This window comes from Numenius arquata, chromosome 8 (genome assembly GCF_964106895.1).
Source record: "Numenius arquata chromosome 8, bNumArq3.hap1.1, whole genome shotgun sequence".
Taxonomy (NCBI): Eukaryota; Metazoa; Chordata; class Aves; order Charadriiformes; family Scolopacidae; genus Numenius; species Numenius arquata.
The window spans coordinates 34,797,595-34,817,221 of record NC_133583.1 but is presented as its reverse complement, the minus strand read 5'-3'; the positions used below and the strand labels follow the sequence as shown (position 1 = coordinate 34,817,221).

The following is a 19,627-nucleotide window of genomic DNA, read 5'->3' as shown; positions in this document are numbered from 1 at the left end:
CGAGACGCATGAGCCACCAGGGACAAAAGGCTCATTGAGAGCTCCAGCGCTGCATCTGCTGCCGCGTTTAAAAGGAAGGAGGAGGGAGTCACAGATTTAAGCGCTAGAAATGTCTAAACTGCATATGAGGGGAATCAAAGGACGACTGACTCTTGCCCTGCACAACGCAATGGCAGCAGAGGGACGCGCCGCAGTTAGGCAAACACTGGAGAGCCGACGACAGCTCCGGGATGGGAAGGAAGGAGCGCCGAGGTGTGCGTGCCAGGGAGGCAGCACCCCGAGCGAGGGTCTTGGCAGCTATTTCAGAAGAGACAAAAAGCAGATGTTTCACAAAAGCTCACTTTCCAGGTTTATTAAGTAAAGTTAACTGAATTGTTTTCATTTTGTGGGGATTCCTTTCCGCCTAACCCGGTGGGTTAGCAGAGTTGCACAGAATCACGGTTGGACTGTGATAACCCAAATACAACTTTGGCTCATCTCACCGCTGACACATATGGAATGACTTGGGGGTTATTACATGCTGTGTCTGCTTGAGGCAGGTACATGTACAGATCAGCACAAGTTGCAAATGATAGTTTACATCCTTTCAAAACAGAGCAGGGCATTTGGCAAATGCACTGCAATGAGAAGACATATGAAAAAGAAATTATACAGACTTGCAAATACATAAGAAGTTCAAGAGATGCAAGAAACCTCAAACACAAGAAATGTCAAGGGAGGGGAAAAAAACACTTAATTTCAGACACAACGTGTTCAAATGAAAACCCAGCTGTAATTTAAATTCCCTTCAAAATGGGAAACATACAGTAACGCAATTAAAGAGAAACCAGGTCTCATCCTGGGAGAGATGTGTCCAAAAACACTGATGCACAAACAGGTTCAGAGTTCTAAGCAAAATGTCCCTGGGCATTGGTGTACTTGACTCTTGGAGCCAGAGCAAAGCAATTCATTACACTTGCTGGACTGCTGGGCCTACTGCTGGGTCTTGGTGGTATAACAGCACGTAGGATTCCAGATGTCAGAGAGAAGGCAGCACGCAAACTGCTGGTTACTGGGAGAAATGCCACGGGCCAGACCTCCCAGGGATCGACTAGAGTAAGGACACCTAATTCTGGTAGCCTGGCCTCCACTGCACACAATGTTAGTGTAATGTTCTGCAAGGTTCTTCAGTTCTTAGCTCACTCCTTTCTCAGCCTGAGTTGTTTCTGTCTTGGGCACGAGCACAACTGGCCGTGCAAAATGATCCAAAAAACATAAGGGACAGGACCAAAGAAAACTGGCTGAACCTGGGGCTGGCTTTCAGCTCCTATTTCCAAATATCAGTTAAAGGTTGGAAATTTATCTACAAAAGAAATAATATAAATGAAATAAAAAATGGCACCGTCCACAAAATTAAAAAAAAAAAAAAAAAAAAAAAAGAAAAATCTTACAACACAGCCTCATAAAAACGGCCTTGCAACGAGAGCTCAGTCACAAAATGAAGGATTCTAGCTCTTCGTACATCGGAAGAGGAAACAAAGCTAAAAAGTACTAGTCCACATTCTCTTAATAAGTTAAACTTACTTTCCCTCCCCCTGTCTCTACAAAAGGGGTAGAAGCAAAGGGGAAAAGAGGCTACCAAAAATTAAAAAAAAAAAAAAAGGAAAAAAAAGAAAGGAGAGAGAAGGAGAGAGCGCGCGCGAGAGAGAGAGCAGTCTGTGGTCAGAGGCTCAGAGCAGGGCTGAGTTCCTTTTAAGGGTTTAAAAGATGCAAAACAGTTCCTCAAAAGTTCCCTCTCTTCAACAGTTAGTTCAATGCTGTAGCCATAGAAACTCAAGTATATATTGGAGGAGAGATTCTTTCAGGCAGATCCACCGTCATCCGGAGAGCTGCTCAGCGTGTGTTAATCCTCAATGATTATGGGTTCATCATTCATGGGCTGGCGTAGCTGCACTGCCTGGATGGGCCGGAGGATAATAGGCTTGTAAGGGCGTCTGGCGGCTCGCTTGGCTTCAGAGGAGGAAAGCAGCTTGCGGATTTTCCTGCAGACAGTAAGGAAGAAAGGAATTGATTACAGAGACCGGACGCTAAGGCATTGTAGGTTTCTCGACTTCTCTGTTTCTCCAAGTGAAACCAGGCCTGCACACAGAGGCTGCTTGCTAATGGGATGGGCTAACACTGTTTATTTTGGCAATGTCTTCCCTGGGGAACTTTTGTTTTCTGATTTATAAACCCACCAATGAAGAGGAAATTGCATTCTCTGTTCCAGAATCCTTCCCCTGCAGAGCAGAAGGCATTCGGGTCCAGCCTCATAGGACCTGGGTCTACTGCTGCAAATATAACACGTGAAATAGTTTTGACACCAAGTTTCCATACCACTAATTTATTCTGATGCAGGCAGACGCATCAGTTGGACATGCTACAGGCAGCTTTGTGGGAATTTACAGAGCCAAGCTACAACCAAACATCTTTTGTCAACAACGGTCACTCCCCCGCCTGCTAATCCATCTCTCACAGAGCTCCCTGACATTCCCCAGCCCCAAGCAGGTGCCCACAGCTGCCTTTTCACAAGAAACCCAGCACAGCACAAACCAGCAACATTTGGTCTCCCATGGAGCTATGCCCTCAAGGCTGAGCTGCCGCAGGGGAGCTCCGTGATGGCCACTGACCAGTAAACCAATACTGGAGCCTTTCCCCCACACCAGGAACACTAACAGAGTGCCTCCCCCCTCTTTTTTTCTCCTACATTGTGTGTGTCCAACCCAGAAATGGATAATATTCACATCTTGCATTTGTTAAGAACGTCCCTTATGTGTTACAAGATTAGCAGCAAGTCTTATCAGACACCAGAAGCTGTTTCCCATGCGGAGAGAAAGTCAAAGAGAGAAGGAAGAATGGAGAGGACACACTGAAGTTTTAAAATTAGCAAAATAAGGTAGAAAAAGACAATACAGAATGATTTTCCTTTTGTCAATACCAGGCTTAGAGCTAAAGGAAGTATCCTCAAAAAAAAAACCCCAAAATCGGCAACAATGAAAAACGTACTATGCATTTAACATGAGGAATTCATTTCCAGAGGATGTTGTGGTGGTCTAAGGCATAGAGATTAGAAAGTGATATTCACAAGAGTAGTCTATAGAGTGAGTCTATAGACTCACTATACGCAGCCTTCAGTCCAGGAACTGGGGCGACCAGGAGGGTCTGATAAGGAGGTACTGCCTATCCTTACAGGCTCCTACCTTAACCATTTTTTAACTTACCATGAGAAACACAATACTCATTAGAGTAAGGGCAGCCACCTGGCTTTACAGTCCACAACTCGACTATCTTTCTCTCAAAGATAATTTTTACATTTTTGGTTACTCGACATGGTTGGGGTCAAATTTTTCATATAGAAAAGAAAAAAAAAAAAGACAAAGACGACAAGACACATTCATAGAAGAAACTGATCAAAATGCTGCCCCCACTAAAATTTACCTTCTCCACCAGCAGCACTGACAAATCAACAACTTCAGCTGAAGATTTTGAATCAGCTCTGGTGAGATTTGGTCACCTCTTCCCTTGCTTTTTTTACCCACTGAGCTGAACAAGCCTGCTACATAGAGCTCACACACAGACACACACATCCTTTGTTTGCTCAGTGTCCCCGTTTCTCCAGTGTCTTCTGAAGTTGAAAGGGTACAGGGTGGGGAAAAGGAGAGAAGAGGGTGGGGAAAAAAAAAAAAAAAACAAACAACTTGATTCTTTCCAAGAGTTTTTTAGCTAAAGTTGATCTACTTTTACTCAGTGAAGTTTCTTACAGTATCCGTGTGTGCTCAATTAGACACACCGCCATCAGAAACACGGCTTGTAGCAGTTGTAGATTCTGATCAGGTCACTCGCTGCCTCCGCTGGCATAAATTATAAATGCCGAGTTCCTCGCTGTGAGGCTTGAATTAAAAAACTTATTCCTTTCAATTGACCAACTTTTCAAACCATTCCCCTCAAAGCTATCCAGTTTTCTAGCACCGTTCTCAACAGCGCCACACAAAAGGGGGTGGGAGGGGTGCAGGGTCGGGGGTGTGTGTGTGTGTATGTAAAACTTTAGGGAAACCTACTTTCTGTGACTGAAACACAGCCTGACCCTCAGCTGGAGGAAGATATGCAGATATTGCTGCTAGATCGGAGCCAACACAAAGCTCAAATTGTTTCAGAGCTCACAAACAAGCCTTACATTCCTGACAGTGGAATGCAGCAGATGGTTCAGGGAAAAGTTAGAGGTGAAACGCCCGACAGAAAACCCGTGCCACTTACAATGCTACATCGCTCAGGCTTCCATGCTTTTCAGCAAGCTGCCAAACATCTCCTTTCAGCACTCATCAGCCAGCTAAGCAGCAAGGCTGTCAGACAAAGAAGCCCGTTCTTTTTTTTTTTCTTTTTTCTTTTTTTTTTTTTTTTTAATGGAAGAGAGAAGGTCTCACTGAGCTGATGTCTATCGCTGTGCTTCGATTTCTGGGTTAGAGATATGCTGGGTGCTCTGGGACTGATCTTTCCTGCCTCAGCTAGTGGTTCTATATGAGCAGACAATTTACAGTAAATTGTTCTCACGACCAACATCACACTTGATGAATGTTCTCGCTGTTGTGTACAGATCAAAGGGCAGGACCCTGTAGTAGTACTGAGACATTACTACCACAGACCTGCAGTATTTCTTGTGGGTTGGATGATAAAGACGTCAGGAAGTGTTTTGTAGATGCAGGATTACAAAATAAGCCTTGAGCATCCAAGGACTGAATTAAGAGACTGTATACCCTGCATCCACAATGGCACGGGAATTTGCCAGAGCTGCAGGTCTGTAACAGGATCCCAGAAGCTCTTTACCAGAGCAAGATGAACAGGAAGAAGGAAACTGCTTCCCCTGAAAATTAAATACTTCTCTCACTTCAGTTTCAATTATATTCGGGATCCCATGGCTTACTTTCACAGCATCTCACAGGAACAGAAAAGGAGAAGGGAAAGACAAGGTAAAGATATGAGCTGGTGTGAAATGCACAGTTGCGTAAGAGTCCATAGGAACAAGCCTGACAAAAAAAATTAATTTCATGTTTCTCCCGAGTTGTAACAGGGGGGTTTCCTGCACTGAAATCTGATGATCCAATAGATCAGTGGTTACTAACTTGAACGTTACCAGTCTCAGCTTGTCTATGAAGCCCATCTTTGATACTGGGCCCACAGAACAGTCACTTAACACTCAGACCGCCTTGCAGGCTAAGGAGGAGGTTGGGGATGCCAGGGCTCTATGCACTTCATGCTGAAGTAATGAATACTCAGAGTAGCGCCAAATTTAGTAGTACCAGAAGAGACGAAGTACTCAGAACTCCTGACCTCCGTGGTCACTTCTAAGGGCTCAGACATCCAGTAATTCCCATGTCCATCTCTGAAAGGTACTGGAGGGAAAGTAAGTGCTTGTCTGCCTGTAGGGGCTCTGATACTGAAAGTGTTGATAACTGCAGGCTCAGACACAAACAAAAGCCAGAGAGTACTTCTATTTTTGCAAAGAGGGCTGAAAAGCAGGAAAGTTTCTTTTACTATTTTTATCCTGTGGGCAGACTAACAAGAAGAACTAGGAGAAGCAGTACCACCATAGGAAGAAGATGGACAGTGCAGAGCTACATCTCACCACTACTGGTGACAAATATAAACCACCAAAGGCGACTCAGCCCCCAGAAACCCTCTGTGTCACTTGCAGGTCTCAGTACTCAGACACACGAGGAAATGTTCTGAGAGGTAATACATGAGACATCAGTGCACAGAGGTCTCTGTATAGGAGACTCCATTCCTCAGCATCACCCATGCACCAGAAGGCCCCTGTGCTGTTACTTGAGACACTGCGGTGGGACCTCCAAAGGCATTTATGGGTCTAAACCAGGTGATTTCCCCACCTCAATCTTCCTCTCCTCGTTGCCCTTCTCTTACAGGAACAAGAAGAATCTGCTTTCTTTGGAATGCAAGCACACGATGAGGCACATCAGACATTAGGTATATCACAGCCTTTTATCCACTTCAACACCAGCAATGGTCTCAGCATTTAGTTTGTAGCAACAGATCTGTCTAACCACAAAGTCAGCTGCAGCACCCACAAGGAGCATAAATCGAAAGAGCTCCCCTTAAATCCTCTTAAAGATCAAGTTTCCTACCTGGTTTCTTCAGTGGCCATGTAAAAAACATCATCTGGTGCATCAATCCAGTTCATCCTCCTCCTTTTCACTGGAGGCATGGATCCACCACGAATTAATCGAACTTTTGTTGGGTATGATTTCCCATTGAGCAGCAAGTTTCGGCTTGGTCCCTAACATGATACATAAAAAAGTACAGTTATGGACTGCAACTAACCTGCAGTAGCATTTGATAAGCACTCAAAGGAAAAGAGAATTACTCAGTTTTCTTATCAGTTGTTGAGAGTTTATGGTAAACATTTCCCCTCTTGCCCATGACTGAACACAGAATTCACATAAAAGCAATTGTCCACAAGCAGTAGAAGTTAGGCACCTTTAATATAGCACAGGACAGAAATACTCCAGCAACAGGACAGATAATAAATGGAAGGCATTACCAATCGTCTGTTGCTTGTGTCTGAAAGATGACATCAAGTTTGAAAGACTGAGCATAAGACTTAGATTTCAGCTACCACCATAAATCTAGAACAACTCTATTGATTTCAGGGATGGAAATCTAGCTACACAGCAAATCAAATATAAAAATCAGAATTTACAGTTATTCTAGGGTACCAAACTTACCCATATCCTTTTTGCTCTAGGAAGGTTAATATTTAATGATATATTAAATATGTTGTTGAAAACAAATCTAGAACTACAAAGCTTAGCAGCTTTTATCCTGAAATCCTTTTAGCATTTAACAACATAGATCTCCCATATGCAATACATTTGCTTTGCGAATCAACACAGGTATAATTTGCCAGACCCACAGTAGCCCTCTCCCACTCAACTGGAAAAACATGAGCTGTTATTAAGAGAGGTGCAGATGCAAGGGAGCAAAGGATTAAACTTCTCAAATGCAGCTGTCCTTGATCATTTGAAGTCCAGTTCTGCTGCCCCTCTTCCTGCTGATTAGCACATTGATAAATCACACTGAAATCAGTAACGCTGGACAAGTCAGGAAAGATGCAAAGTCAGGGCCCTGAAAAGTTCATACTAATAAATTAAAGCTGGTCAGAAAACATCCCAGTAGAAATTTAATTCTGGTATTTAATCCTCCGAGGCCAGACAATCTCCCCAGGTGCATCAGGGCATCCCCTTCTGCCCATGAAATGGCAAACTGAGGGTGTACATGGGGGATGTCTGGCCCAAGAGATCCACCTCAAAAGAAAAAGGTGTGGACATGATGTACTCAAGTCCTGAAGTATCAGGTTATGGCAAAAGCTCAACCAAATTTTAACACTTTGACTCAGAAAGGGAAGACTTCAGTCTGACAACCAAAAAAAAAAAAACAAAAACCAACAAAACCCTGAGTCTGTCACATTTTTATCTGAGAAGAAAACAAAAAATGATGGCTCTTTTTTTTTTTTCTGACCAGCCTTAATTAACTGTGCCAGCAAGATCTCCTTCTTGAAGAAAATTCGGACTTTAGAGCTAAACAAACAAAATCTCACCTTTTAAATTCCTACGCTCTTCAAAGCTGTTATATACAAGTGCAATAATGATTTGATTTCTTAGTTGCCCAGCTCCATGTTATACAAGACAACTTTGGCACCACAGCACACCAGTGAAATACTTCAAGAATTGCTTTTATATTTGAGATTTATTAAGGAAAAAGTTCCAAATAAAAAGCTCTTCTGTTGTTTGGGTTCTTCTACCCCCCTCCAGATTTCTCCAAGAAAATTCTTTCATGAGTGTTGCAAAGGATATTGTCTCTGCACATGCTACATACACAGAACAACTCCGTAGAAAGTTCTTGGAAATACCTAGAAGGGGCATCCCTGTGCTTCAAGGTTGCTTTTTCTCTACCTGCACGGCACAATCTCTTTTAAATGGTACATCCTGAAACGTGGACCTTTAATTTTCAGTTTAGTAGCACACTTTATCAAGTAACTAGAAATCAAGGCAGTTCAGGGGCTTCACCCTAAAACACCTAAAAAGCGTCAGGTTATCACATGATCTCTCCCACTGCACTGAGCTGGTTTATACAGCAGACACAAACAAGTAGCCAGTCTCCTCAGTGACAAGAAATGAAGCTGAATTCATGGAGGAATACAATTTACCACTTGTATCAGATGCTCAAGTAACAAACTAAATGAATGCTTCGTTGTAACAAGCAGCCTAGCCTGCTCTAATTATAGCCTATCCTCACGATACTGCACACTATCCGAGAACATTATTAGATTTAATAATGCTTGTGGTCTCCATTCAGTGACCATCATTCATACCTGCTGCTGACTGACCCCTGGCAGTGACTCTACTGACACTAGTACGTCATGGCAGTTCACCTAAGGAGGCAAGCTCCACTTTATCAACACCAGAAGATCATTTTTTGGGGGAAAAAAAATTATGCTTGAAGTTCTCTCCCATAAGTTTCCCATAGGCCATGCGTAAGGGGGAAAAAGTGATGCACAGCCTTTGCACTGGCCTCTTCACACCCGAGGTGAATTTCATGAGAAAGCATTTTGCCAGAGACACATCAATCAGACTGGCTATTTGCTTCTGTCCTTTGATAAAACTCAGCATAATGGATGAAAGGCTAGGAATCATTTTTACTCAAAAAAAAAAAGAACATAAAACCCAAGCATTCTCAGCAGACAACTTGCACACCGACTTCCTAAAAACAATAATAAAAAGAAACTGTTTTCCAAACAAACCCTTCCATCATTTAAACCTTCCTCCTTCAGCGAAACACATTCCACCTAGAAACACATCCAAGAACTTTGCTATAAACAGCCACTCAGTTTCTGTATGAGCAGAAACAAAATGTTCCATTCAAAACAGAATCTCATGTATATATAGATAAGATAGATTTGAGGTTTAAATTGTATTTAACCACTTCAATGTTTCACATGCCCCAAAATAATTATTTTTTTAAAACTTTTCAATTAATTGGGAAGTGTGACCAGCTGTAAACAGCAAAGACGGAAGTGAAACACTAGGGTTTAATGGGGTGTTCTATCTAGCACGGGTTAATAATTCTTCTTTTCCCTGTTTTGGTTAAATGAACATTCTCTTACCATTTGTCTGGTTTGTCCGTGGTTAGGCAGACCTAACAAACAGGAAAGAGAATAGAGCTGGTAAGACCATTGCTTTTCCAAGACAGAAAAAAGTACAAAATCAAAACACACGCAGCTATGATCGCAACTGTGTTGTTTTGCTAAAACCAGTTGTCTACCAAACTAACTTCTCCCCTTCTTGAAAGGTAGCTGAGAAAAGAGCTTCCTTAACAACATGGTTTGAAGAGCAGAGCCCCAAGTTAAAAACATGTTCCATTTGCTCAGTCTTTTCTCCATTTACTCACACCTTTCCTCAAACTACCACTAAAAGTACACCTCCTCTTTCAAATCTCAGGTTTTCCTCAAGTCTTGGGAAAAATCTGGCATTCCGTTTGAGTTTCGGAGGAATTCATTGACATCAAGAAGGAGAAAGTGGAAGGTACTATACACTGCCAGGACAGCAACAAATAAAATCTTTCCTATCATCCTTGGATCCCTAGGGAACTCTTCAGCTCAGACCTTAGCTACAAGCTGTTAGCAAACAGATTGTATCTGCTGAACCTACCACAAGTAAATACTTCCACAGGCGTAGTAGTAGCTCCATCAGTCACAGAGCACAGTGACTGCAGTTACTACACAAAGCCCTTCCCTAGTAACACAAACACCACCGAGCACAATGGCTTGGTTCTACTAGCCTATTTGCTGCACTGTCAGATACCCTGTCATGCTGCCATAGCACATGTACCAAACCGTACTTTACATATATGAGACCTTGTAAGACACACAAAGGTCTTGAGATATAAAAGAACGACACATTGCTACAAGGCAGCAGGGTATGGCACGGAATGAACTAGAAGACCTAATAAACCTTTTTGGTAACACCATTTAGTTTTCTAAGATGCATGCTCCCAGAAAACACCATTTCATTAACATCAGTGCACCAAACCACCTTTCTCAGCCCCTTCTGGCTGAGAACCAAAATGTCAGTACATCAAATCCAACAGGTACTAGAGGACAGGCATCAGCAAACGCTGTCGCTGGCTGCACACGGTATCAGTGTGAATTCTGCTTTCACATTTATAGCAAGCTTCCCAGCTTAACTTCTGAAACTTCCCATTGCTAATGAGTTAAGCTGTGATGAAACAGCAAAGCTTTTTAAAGAATCCAGCAAAAATGAATTTTTACAGTTCGCGGTCCCATACTCCAGCAGATTCCTTGATGTTCTCCTTGGTAAAGCCAAACACAATGTACTCACAGCAAGTCTGCCAGGAAACACATGGCACAGCAACGTATCGGGAGGGAGAAAGGCGGAATGGGGGACATTCTCTGAGCATCAAGTATCACAACACCACATTAAAATGAACAGTTTATATTGTGTATTTTCCACTCTGTGTAGATGTATGCTGTTAGCTACTTCAAACCTGAAGACACATAGTTTCAATTTTTGCAGCATTTTTGAACTTAAGTACACACAGAGATGAAGAAATAGTTGCCAGAAAGATTTCCATCAAATCTGTAGAACAGATGTACCAGGCACCAAGTAAGAAGACCAGTAACAACCTTTAGATGTTGACAAAAGCAATGTAGGCGCCAGATAATCATTCCTTTTTACATGGGAGCAGCAATTGCATCCAAAACACAGCTGTGAGCAGCTGTTGGAGATGGACAGACAAAGAGCTCCTCGGATGCTGGGAAACAGCACAGCCAGCAGGACGCAACCTGAATCTGTTGGCTTCAGAGCTGAGCTCCAGTACTTGTTTTTTCTTCCCTCTTCCATAACAGAAAGATAACATTTTCTCCATTCACTGGAGCTCTGAGAGATGTAAATCAACTGCTGTTAGTCCCTGGACTGAAGCCATACATTTCATTTTAAACCACACTCCTGATCATCTCTTTTTTTGTAGTAAGAACATTCTTGATGCCAGAAAAGACTGGCCTACAGGAGCAGCTGATACGTGGCTGCTGTAATGGCTATTGCTGGATACACAACAGACAGTAAACAGTGCTATTCCCAAGCACCAGAATTAACCCAGAATATTCTGCGGTGAGAGGAGATGTTGAGACTGACACAAACTAAGCGAAGGCTGAGCAGATTTGCTACTTACTTTGAGCCCCAAAGCTTCAGAGCCCTCCAAAGGCAAAGCAGCAGTGCTAAAAACTGGGACACACCTCACCCCCTAAACAGTAATTTCTAGAATAAAGCTGCCCATAACAACTTTTTTCTCCAGTAAAATAGGACACAAAACAAAGATACAGCTTCAATACAATTTATACTCTTGCTATCACAGCAGTAAGGTATCAATTAGCATATTAATCTTAGCTATCTGGGAATTTTCCCTTCAGTCACACTTCAATAACTGGAGTTTGAGAGAATGAAAACAGACACTAAAAAGACTAGCTTCAGTTTGCAATAAAAATGTCATTAGAATTATGTGAAACCGAAGCACGGCTATTAAATGAGCAACTTTTACCCACCGTGGTCACCAAAGAGATGCAGAGAGACAGCACAACATCTGTAACCCATTGTAGAACAGCTGTCAACTCAACAGGATGCATCTGTACTGGAAACAATGGATTCTCACCCAAAACTACTTGGTGACTTCTGTGTGAGAGATGAGGTCTGCGAGACAGGCACCCCGAAGAACTAAACCAATCCTTCGCCTCTCGGTAAGGAGTGACAAGCAACTCGCCATATGAAACTTAGTCCTCCCCAAGGTGCTTGCTCCATTCTCACAGATCGAGGTTTGAGAGAGACTTCTCACACACGTACATCCACAAGTGGTTTAAAAAAGTAGGGCAGCATATGAATATAAACCAGGAACAAAATCCAACAAGGTTCTCACAGCTCCTCTACAGGAAAAAAAACTGTCTTTATTTTATGGGAGGATGTCTAGAGAAGCCATAAGGTAGAAAGTGTGAATATTTCCGTCAATGATATCTAAGGACCGACTGCTTGAATTTACATAGCTCCACATCAGAAACTATAGTAAACTCCTCCAAATAAGGAAAAAAAAAACAAAAAAAGGTGACCAAACCTTTAAAACCACAAAGTGTAAAGGTCTACAGTGATGAATCTAAGCCGATCTTCCACTCTTCTGCAGCCAAAGAAATTGAAATATATTCTGAAAACTCAAGATTAAATGTTTTTTCCCATAGCACTGAAAAAACCCAGAGCCCTACATAATCTCTTCCCATTCAATTTCTCCTGCCAAAGTCTCAAAGGAAGTCCCAGAGGATAAAACGCAGACACGGTAAATTGAAGGTATTTCTGCAGATAAGCACAGATGTCCTTTGCCATAGACGATTCCACATTGTAACTGAAATGGCAATAAAACAACTAATCACAGCACAGAGACTGATACCCCTCATGCCTCAACTCCCCACAATCTGGTGACAAAGACCTCAGAACTGTTGCTCAAGCATAAGCACAATTACTGAGATTTTGGCTCAAAACCAGACACAGCAAGTTACTATGCCCTAATGATCCTTTCATTCTCCAGGTATTGAAGCTGCAGGTGAATATAGTTTCATGCAAAAAAAATGCAGGTGGTGAAGCACTGTAACAAACAGCAACTGCAAGTCTGTTACTACTGTTATTTTGCAGCTTTATCTTTTGGGGATGGGGGAAACCACCTCTCAGTCAACCAACCTGTTTCTTTTCCAAGAATACCATATCATTTGAATCTAATGCTTTCAGAGTTGCTAAATTTAAAATGAGAGAACACCCAAACTTCCTGCAGCAACTAAAGCACCAGCCCCAGAGCATGCTGCAGGAGTAGGGAATAGTTGGCACCCGACAACACTGAGGGGAGCAGGGGAATCTAATTTCCTGGTGGGAAGCAAACCAGCACATCTGGTCCCACTGGAAGCCTGAGAGTAGACACGCTCCCTCTTTGATGATCCAGTCCCACTTGAGTCCCGCGAGTCCAAGCGAGAGGTCCTCAGCATCTGGGTGGCAGCATTCAAAAATTACTCCCACTGCACAAATTCAGACTGCTTTTTTTGCCAGCTCCACACAGCACACAACTGCCATTTCGAGAAGCAGGAGAGCCTAAACCCTCAGCAACGTGCCCAACACAGACGAGTGCAGGGATAGTTCCGTGAAGTTACAACAGCAAACACTGAGAAGCTGCAGAATAAGCACCAGCCACAGCCACTTTTCTACTTGGGTAGAAATCTTCTGGTGCTTTTCCATGCCTGAACATACACACCGTTGCCTGTATATTTAGACCATTCATAGCCTGGCACAAGTCTGTACAGAGCTGACCCTAGCACCAAGGAGGAAGAGTAGACCAACTTCCAGCCGCTGGACACAACTTGGGAGTTGTAAGAATTTATATTTACTCAAAGTTACTAACTCCAATCTTCAGCATATCCACCACACACAAAAATATGGGTCCTTCATCTCATGTTAACATAATACATCTTTTCTTAGTTTCTTTTTTTTTTTTTTAACCAATTAGGACATCGAGCAATTAAGTCACAGATGGTATTTTGGTTTTAACTTCTGTTTACCAAAGAGAAGTATCATGCGGAACATGCAATATGCAGCAACATTCATAAGCATGTCTTCAGTCACAATGAATGAGGAGAATTTAACACAAACTTCCACAACCAGCAGGTTTACTATACTAAAATACATTGCTCTCAAAAACCCATACACTCTTCATATGCATTTTCCTTTTCCAAAAGTAATCCTCCTTCTGGGATTCCATCTTTCCCAGCAGTAACAAAAACATCAACAGTTCCACATTTGTGAGCAAGCTAGAAAAAAAATATAAAAATGCATACATGAATGAGGCTTGATGAACAGGGATTTAACTTCCAAGTTACTGGTTCACTTGAAGTAGTCTCTGTGTGTTGACATACACGCACATACAGTTTTTGCAAGCTCATAAGAATGTTCTAGTACCCCTCTCTTTCTTAAACTGCCAAGAGCATGATACTGCTGAGAGCAGATCTAGTGTCCACCTTCTAACGATCAAAGGCCATAAACTTTCAGGAATGCAAGTGCAACAAGCTTGACAGAGCATAAATTGTACCAAACACCACCTAGACTAATATTTTCTTAAAATTCTGTTGTAGATAAAAACAATGTTAAAATTGCAATTTACTTACCTAAGTAAGTTCCTACCAAGATTGGCAAAGGAAAAGGAAAAAAAAGATTTAAGGTTAAAAAAAGGAAAGATTCACGCAGTTCAGAACACAGTAGCCCAGCCCCATGCAACAAATATAGAAACACAGACTGTTTTGGTTGTAATGGAACACAGAAGTGATCGCAGTTCTCTGTTGAACAGATAAACCCAAGACAACATTACACAAACAGTAACTCCAGATGAGAGATTCCACAAAGAAGAGCTTTAATTTTGTATGAGTGAATAGTGGTTCATTACCCACCTCCTTCCACTAATCCCTGCACATTAGCCTCGTTGGATTTGGACAGTACTTCCTAAAATGCTTGGTCTAACATTTCACATTAATTTGCTTCATAGGATCTCATAGATGATGTGTTTGTTCATGCAAAGCTGTACCTTCTGCTAAGAGTACTTTAAGGACCCTACTGACACTTTATGGGCAGTGACATCCAACTACAATGAGTCAGCAGCTACCCTTGGACAAATATGTTGAGAATGGAGTTGGTATCTATCTTGGTGTTGAGTCAATAACTACTACCCACTCGCACTGCTAAAAAAGCATCACAGTATATTCTGGTCTGGCTGTAACGCACTAAGTGGTTAAAAAAGAGAGGCAATAAAACCACATACCTCACTATGTTAGGATTTGCTGATCCAAACTACGTAAACTAGAAACCACTGAATTATTCACTGTTCTTAGAATTGGGGGTATTACATATCATATACACGTATGTGTGTGTGTGTATATATATGTATGACATGTATCACACGTAGCTTCCTCTTAATTACAAGTTCAGGCTTTGTACTATCAGGGGCATTTGCAATTCTGCCCTTGCATTGTTAAGTACTCATTTCCTCTCATAGTAATTACACCTGCTCCCTACCACTGCCTTGGGATACACACTCTCCTCACCCTCAGTCAACGTTTGCATCTGACTCCGTACCACCCCTCATAAAAGAAACAGCTTTCACTAGTTGATCCACAGAGAATAATGCCCATCCCCTGATTTCATTTCCAGATCTTTCTTCATAACACAAAAAGAAAGTAATCGCAGTGTCATGGCTAAGCTGAAGGCAAGTGAAAAAAGTTTTACTTAACATCTGAAAACAAAATCCGAAGTACATTTATCAAAAATAATCTGTACTTTTGGTATATAATCTAATGCAAGGAAGTTACAAAGACACACGACTCTTGAGGTCTCCAAAAAGCATCTAAAGAACTTGTCATTCTTCCCAGCTGTGCTGCTGCTAGCCAGAAACACTCATTGCTTTAAGATGCACTGAGCATCTTCTTTCTTAACACTAGTCAGCATTACCCTGGTTCCGATATCAACAGCTAAAGTCAGGACTTTTCCGTAGTATCCCATGTATCGTATTAAAGGAGCAATACTCCCTGCTGTTTACAGTCATTCCTGGATGGGCAGATTTCCTTTGGCTGGTTATCCTCAGCTTTGGAAGGGCAGTCAGCGCGACTGCTGCTAAAAGCAAAATTTGGATGCAATTTATGCATACAGGTAAATTCAAATTTTCTGCAAGGCCTATGTCAGACAGGAAAAAAACCCCTTTAGATAATTCTGGTCACCTACATAGCTGATGCTAGAGAACTTCCCTGTATTCCCACCTCGATAGCTGTTTTTGATCGAAAGCAGTATTTCGACTTTCATGCTCATCTCTTGATAATTAAACTAATGCCATGCTAGGCTGATGAATGCTTCCAGTTCTAGGAGTCCATTCACATTTCCCCAAAAGGTGAGAAACAATGAACCGTAACATGTTAAATTAGATCGACATTCCATTTTGGTTTAGAAATCCCCAGTAGCAGAAGCAAGGTATTCCAACAGTTAATTAACCTCACTCAAAAATTTGCAGCTTGTTTCCAGCCAAAGTTTTTCTGCTGTACCTTCTGGCTACTGCAGCTCATTATTCCATTCCCGGCTAGACTAAAAAGCCCTCTATTATTACACTTCTGCCGCTCCTGTCAGCAGAGACAAACATCTAAAACTTCCACTTTGATAAAAGCATTTTCCATTATACAGTGTGTTTTCCAGTCCCTTCACCATTTTCATGGCTCTTCTATAAACCCTCTCCAATTTTCAGCATTCGATCCGCTACCATTTTATCAATGCAAGTTTGTTGCTGGGAAAAGCCTTCCCTTTATTTCAGCAACTCATTCATGTTCTCTCTCTTTCTGCCAATTTTAGAGTGCATGTGATGACCCTGAAAAACAAATTTGATTAGATGAAAGCTAACATGGTGTAAAAAAAGAGAGGAAAAAAATAAAAAAAATCTAACAATGCTCCCTCCCTTCCCCCAGTAGGAATTTGCATAGACAAATATCACATAGATCCCATACTGGACAGCTCTGAGGAAAAAAGTAAACAGGGTCCAGAAGATAAAACATCATCTCTATCTTTCTAGAGGAAGTTTAGTGGCAAATATTGTCTGTCAAGCTCCAGGACACTAATTAAAAAGCAATAAACTAGTAATTTTTTGACTTCTTACTGTATTCAATAGCTTATGAGACTCTATGTACTTTTCATGCTCCAAAAATAGGATTCTGCAGGAATTTGTCCAGGCTAATCTAATGTTGAGGGAGAGCTGGGAAGGGCACTGTATGCATAATGATGCCTCCAGTGCGATTTAAAGAACAGGAAAACAAAATAGATGAAAGGACTACACCCTTATAAAATAGAGTGCAGGTAGTGAGAAGAGATTAAGAATATCTTCCTGTTCTTGGAATTCAAGTACCAGTTGAAACTCCAGATGCCTGGCCAGACAAATCATATTCAAAGCTTGAAAAAGTTCAGCTCTCTAGGGTTAAGCAGGGATGATTCAGAAAAAGAAAAGTTAAAGATACTTAGCTGGAGTTACAGTAGCAAGAGAAAAACCAACCAAACAGCAAAATTCCAAAGGAAAAATCTGAAGTACTCTAAGTTTGGCAATTTCCAACTTTTCCATAATTAGTTTTAACTAGTTCTGCCCACAGCCCACTAACAACAGCCTCCTTTTCTTTTCCTCCTTGATCTCTCACCGCCAAGGATCCCCTTTTCCCAGCCTTTCATTACTTCCCATTACTACCTCTCCTCACACAGAGTTCAACCGGATCAACCTGCATCCATCCACAGACTAGGTGGTTTTCCATCTCCAAGCCCTCCACTCTCAGTCATCGTTTGGGCACATTTAAGAACAGTGTTTCCATTTACACAGAAACGTTCAAAGCACGTCACTGATTAACTGTTCTGAGGGCTGAATTTTAACTACTGACCACCCATCGTCCTAAATACCAAGGGGTGGTAGAGCCTCAGATGAAAATCCTCCAGCAGCGCTGCCTGAAGAACACCCAAAAACCTACATAAGCGGTTCAATTTTCAGCAATGTTAAACAACCCAATTCTAAACAAAGGCAGCAGGTGCCAAGGGAATTTAAATGCCTTAGAAATCTGACCACCAATACATACGTATAAACATGGATCTTAATGCTTTACGCTACGCAAAAATACAAGCTGCTACTTGGCTCATTCCCTGCAAAGCAATCTCTTGATTTTGCATTGCTTTTACAATCTGGCCAGGAGGAAAGCCTTACAAACTCATCACATGCCATCAGCTCAGCAACCAGCCATAATTTACGGTATACATACGCCTCCCATGAGATTGGAAATAACAGCCCAGCACCAAAAGGCTTTTATCACCAGCAAAGAGACTTCAGCTAAAGCCCACCACAATAGCTGTCCACTGTCATACGTCAGAGACTTTGACACAGTGACCTCTCCAAACCATAAGACACCTTCCAGGTGCCACCAACACAGCACATCAGCAGGAAGCAGAAAAACCCTGGGTAATTCATGTAACATTGCGGTAGGTTAACAACTCCTTGAAAACTATTTCAGCATAGGTGGACAAAGTGTCTTCCTGCACCTAAATTTGTGCAGAAAGGTATTTTCAGCCTCTCCGTGCATTCATCTTAACACCAGCTTTTCTTTGCAGTACACTCCTACAGTGACCTAAACCAGCCAGTACGCCACCACGTTTCACTAAGGGGAAAGGGAAACCAAAACCAACAAAGAAACCCCCACAGTTTCTCATAGTATCTATAGGAACTATGTAAATGAAGAATCTCACTGGTTATATTACTCTTATTAATCTTTTCCTTCTATTTTAGGCCAATTATAATAAAAAAATCAGTCATTCTGGGTAGATGGGTTTATTTCAGTCCTTTTATACTAACTCTTTAATTCTGGTCACAAGGCTTCATCATTCTTGCTGCCATTCACCCCTTCTTCACAATGGTTCCAACTCGTGCTCTTCCTCTCCTCTGACCCCCTCCTCTTCCTTCCCTCCAGCAGCCCCCCACACTAATAAGCCTGGACGACTCCATTCAGAGCCAAGAAGTCTCAAACCATGTTCCCAGTTCTTGCATGGCACAGGAAACCAGCATTAACCATGCCTAGAGCCAGCAATGCTCACCAGCTCACATGGAAGGCTACTGGAAACCAGTGCTAAGTGGCACTGGCATGCAAAATGTCTTCAGGCCAGAAACAGATCCATCGAACTTCCACCATCTGTTTCCCTCTGCCCAGTAGATCTTGATCCAAGTTCTTTAAACCTTGTTTCATTGCAGGTGGTTCCCTTCCCTCTCTGTCTCAACAAAGCTTCCAGCAACCCAGGGTCAGAAAATATTCCAGATGTCGAAACTGCAGCGTAACGAACATCTTCCATACACAAATAAATCTCAACCAACAAGTTTAAGATGAACTGCTCACAAGAATATCCAGTTAACACTCACTACCCCAGCAGGTAAACAGATTTGGGGCTGAATTGTACTCTGCTACTGAGCAGTTATAGGAGCAAACACTACTACAAGTATTTCAGTGGCTGGCTGAGAACAGACCGAGCAGATAAAGCAGCAGGTGCTTGGTGAGAGCCAGCCCCTGCACAACTATGCACATAAGTTTCAGAGAAACCCGTATTCTGAGCAGCACGAACAGGTACTTCACCGAGTCCTTTTTTTGCAAACTGCTCCAGCAACAGTTATGACTGAAATATACCTAATCAAATATGTACACCAATGTTTTGTGTACATATTACACGCACAGACAGATGTTTTAAAACACTAAAACAAGAATCCTTCATTACAAGTAAGTAAACAGTCTCAGGTTATCAAATCCAGTGCTCAGGGAGAGCCTGAGGGAAGGGTCAGTTCTTCTTCCACTTGCCTCCTTTGGGCCACAACATCTCTGAGCTTCAGAAGTGTGTTAACTACTGACTCAGCAGTCACCTTGCTGATGAAGACATACAGCAGAGGCAGTCACCAGGAGCTGTGG

General features: G+C 42.1%; 1 protein-coding gene across 1 annotated transcript in view; it reads right to left on the bottom strand.

The window, feature by feature from the left end:
- Window positions 1-342: 342 nt before the first annotated feature.
- Window positions 343-19,627, bottom strand: part of MTA1 (metastasis associated 1) — an 86,482-nt gene continuing 67,197 nt past the window's right edge. The window contains exons 18-20 of the mRNA XM_074151775.1: window positions 9,194-9,225; window positions 6,156-6,307; window positions 343-2,021 (exon numbers count right to left, since the gene is read on the bottom strand). Of these exons, the coding sequence (XP_074007876.1) occupies window positions 1,883-2,021; window positions 6,156-6,307; window positions 9,194-9,225 (323 nt within the window). The 3' untranslated portion in view covers window positions 343-1,882. The remainder of the gene's footprint in view (window positions 2,022-6,155; window positions 6,308-9,193; window positions 9,226-19,627) is intronic.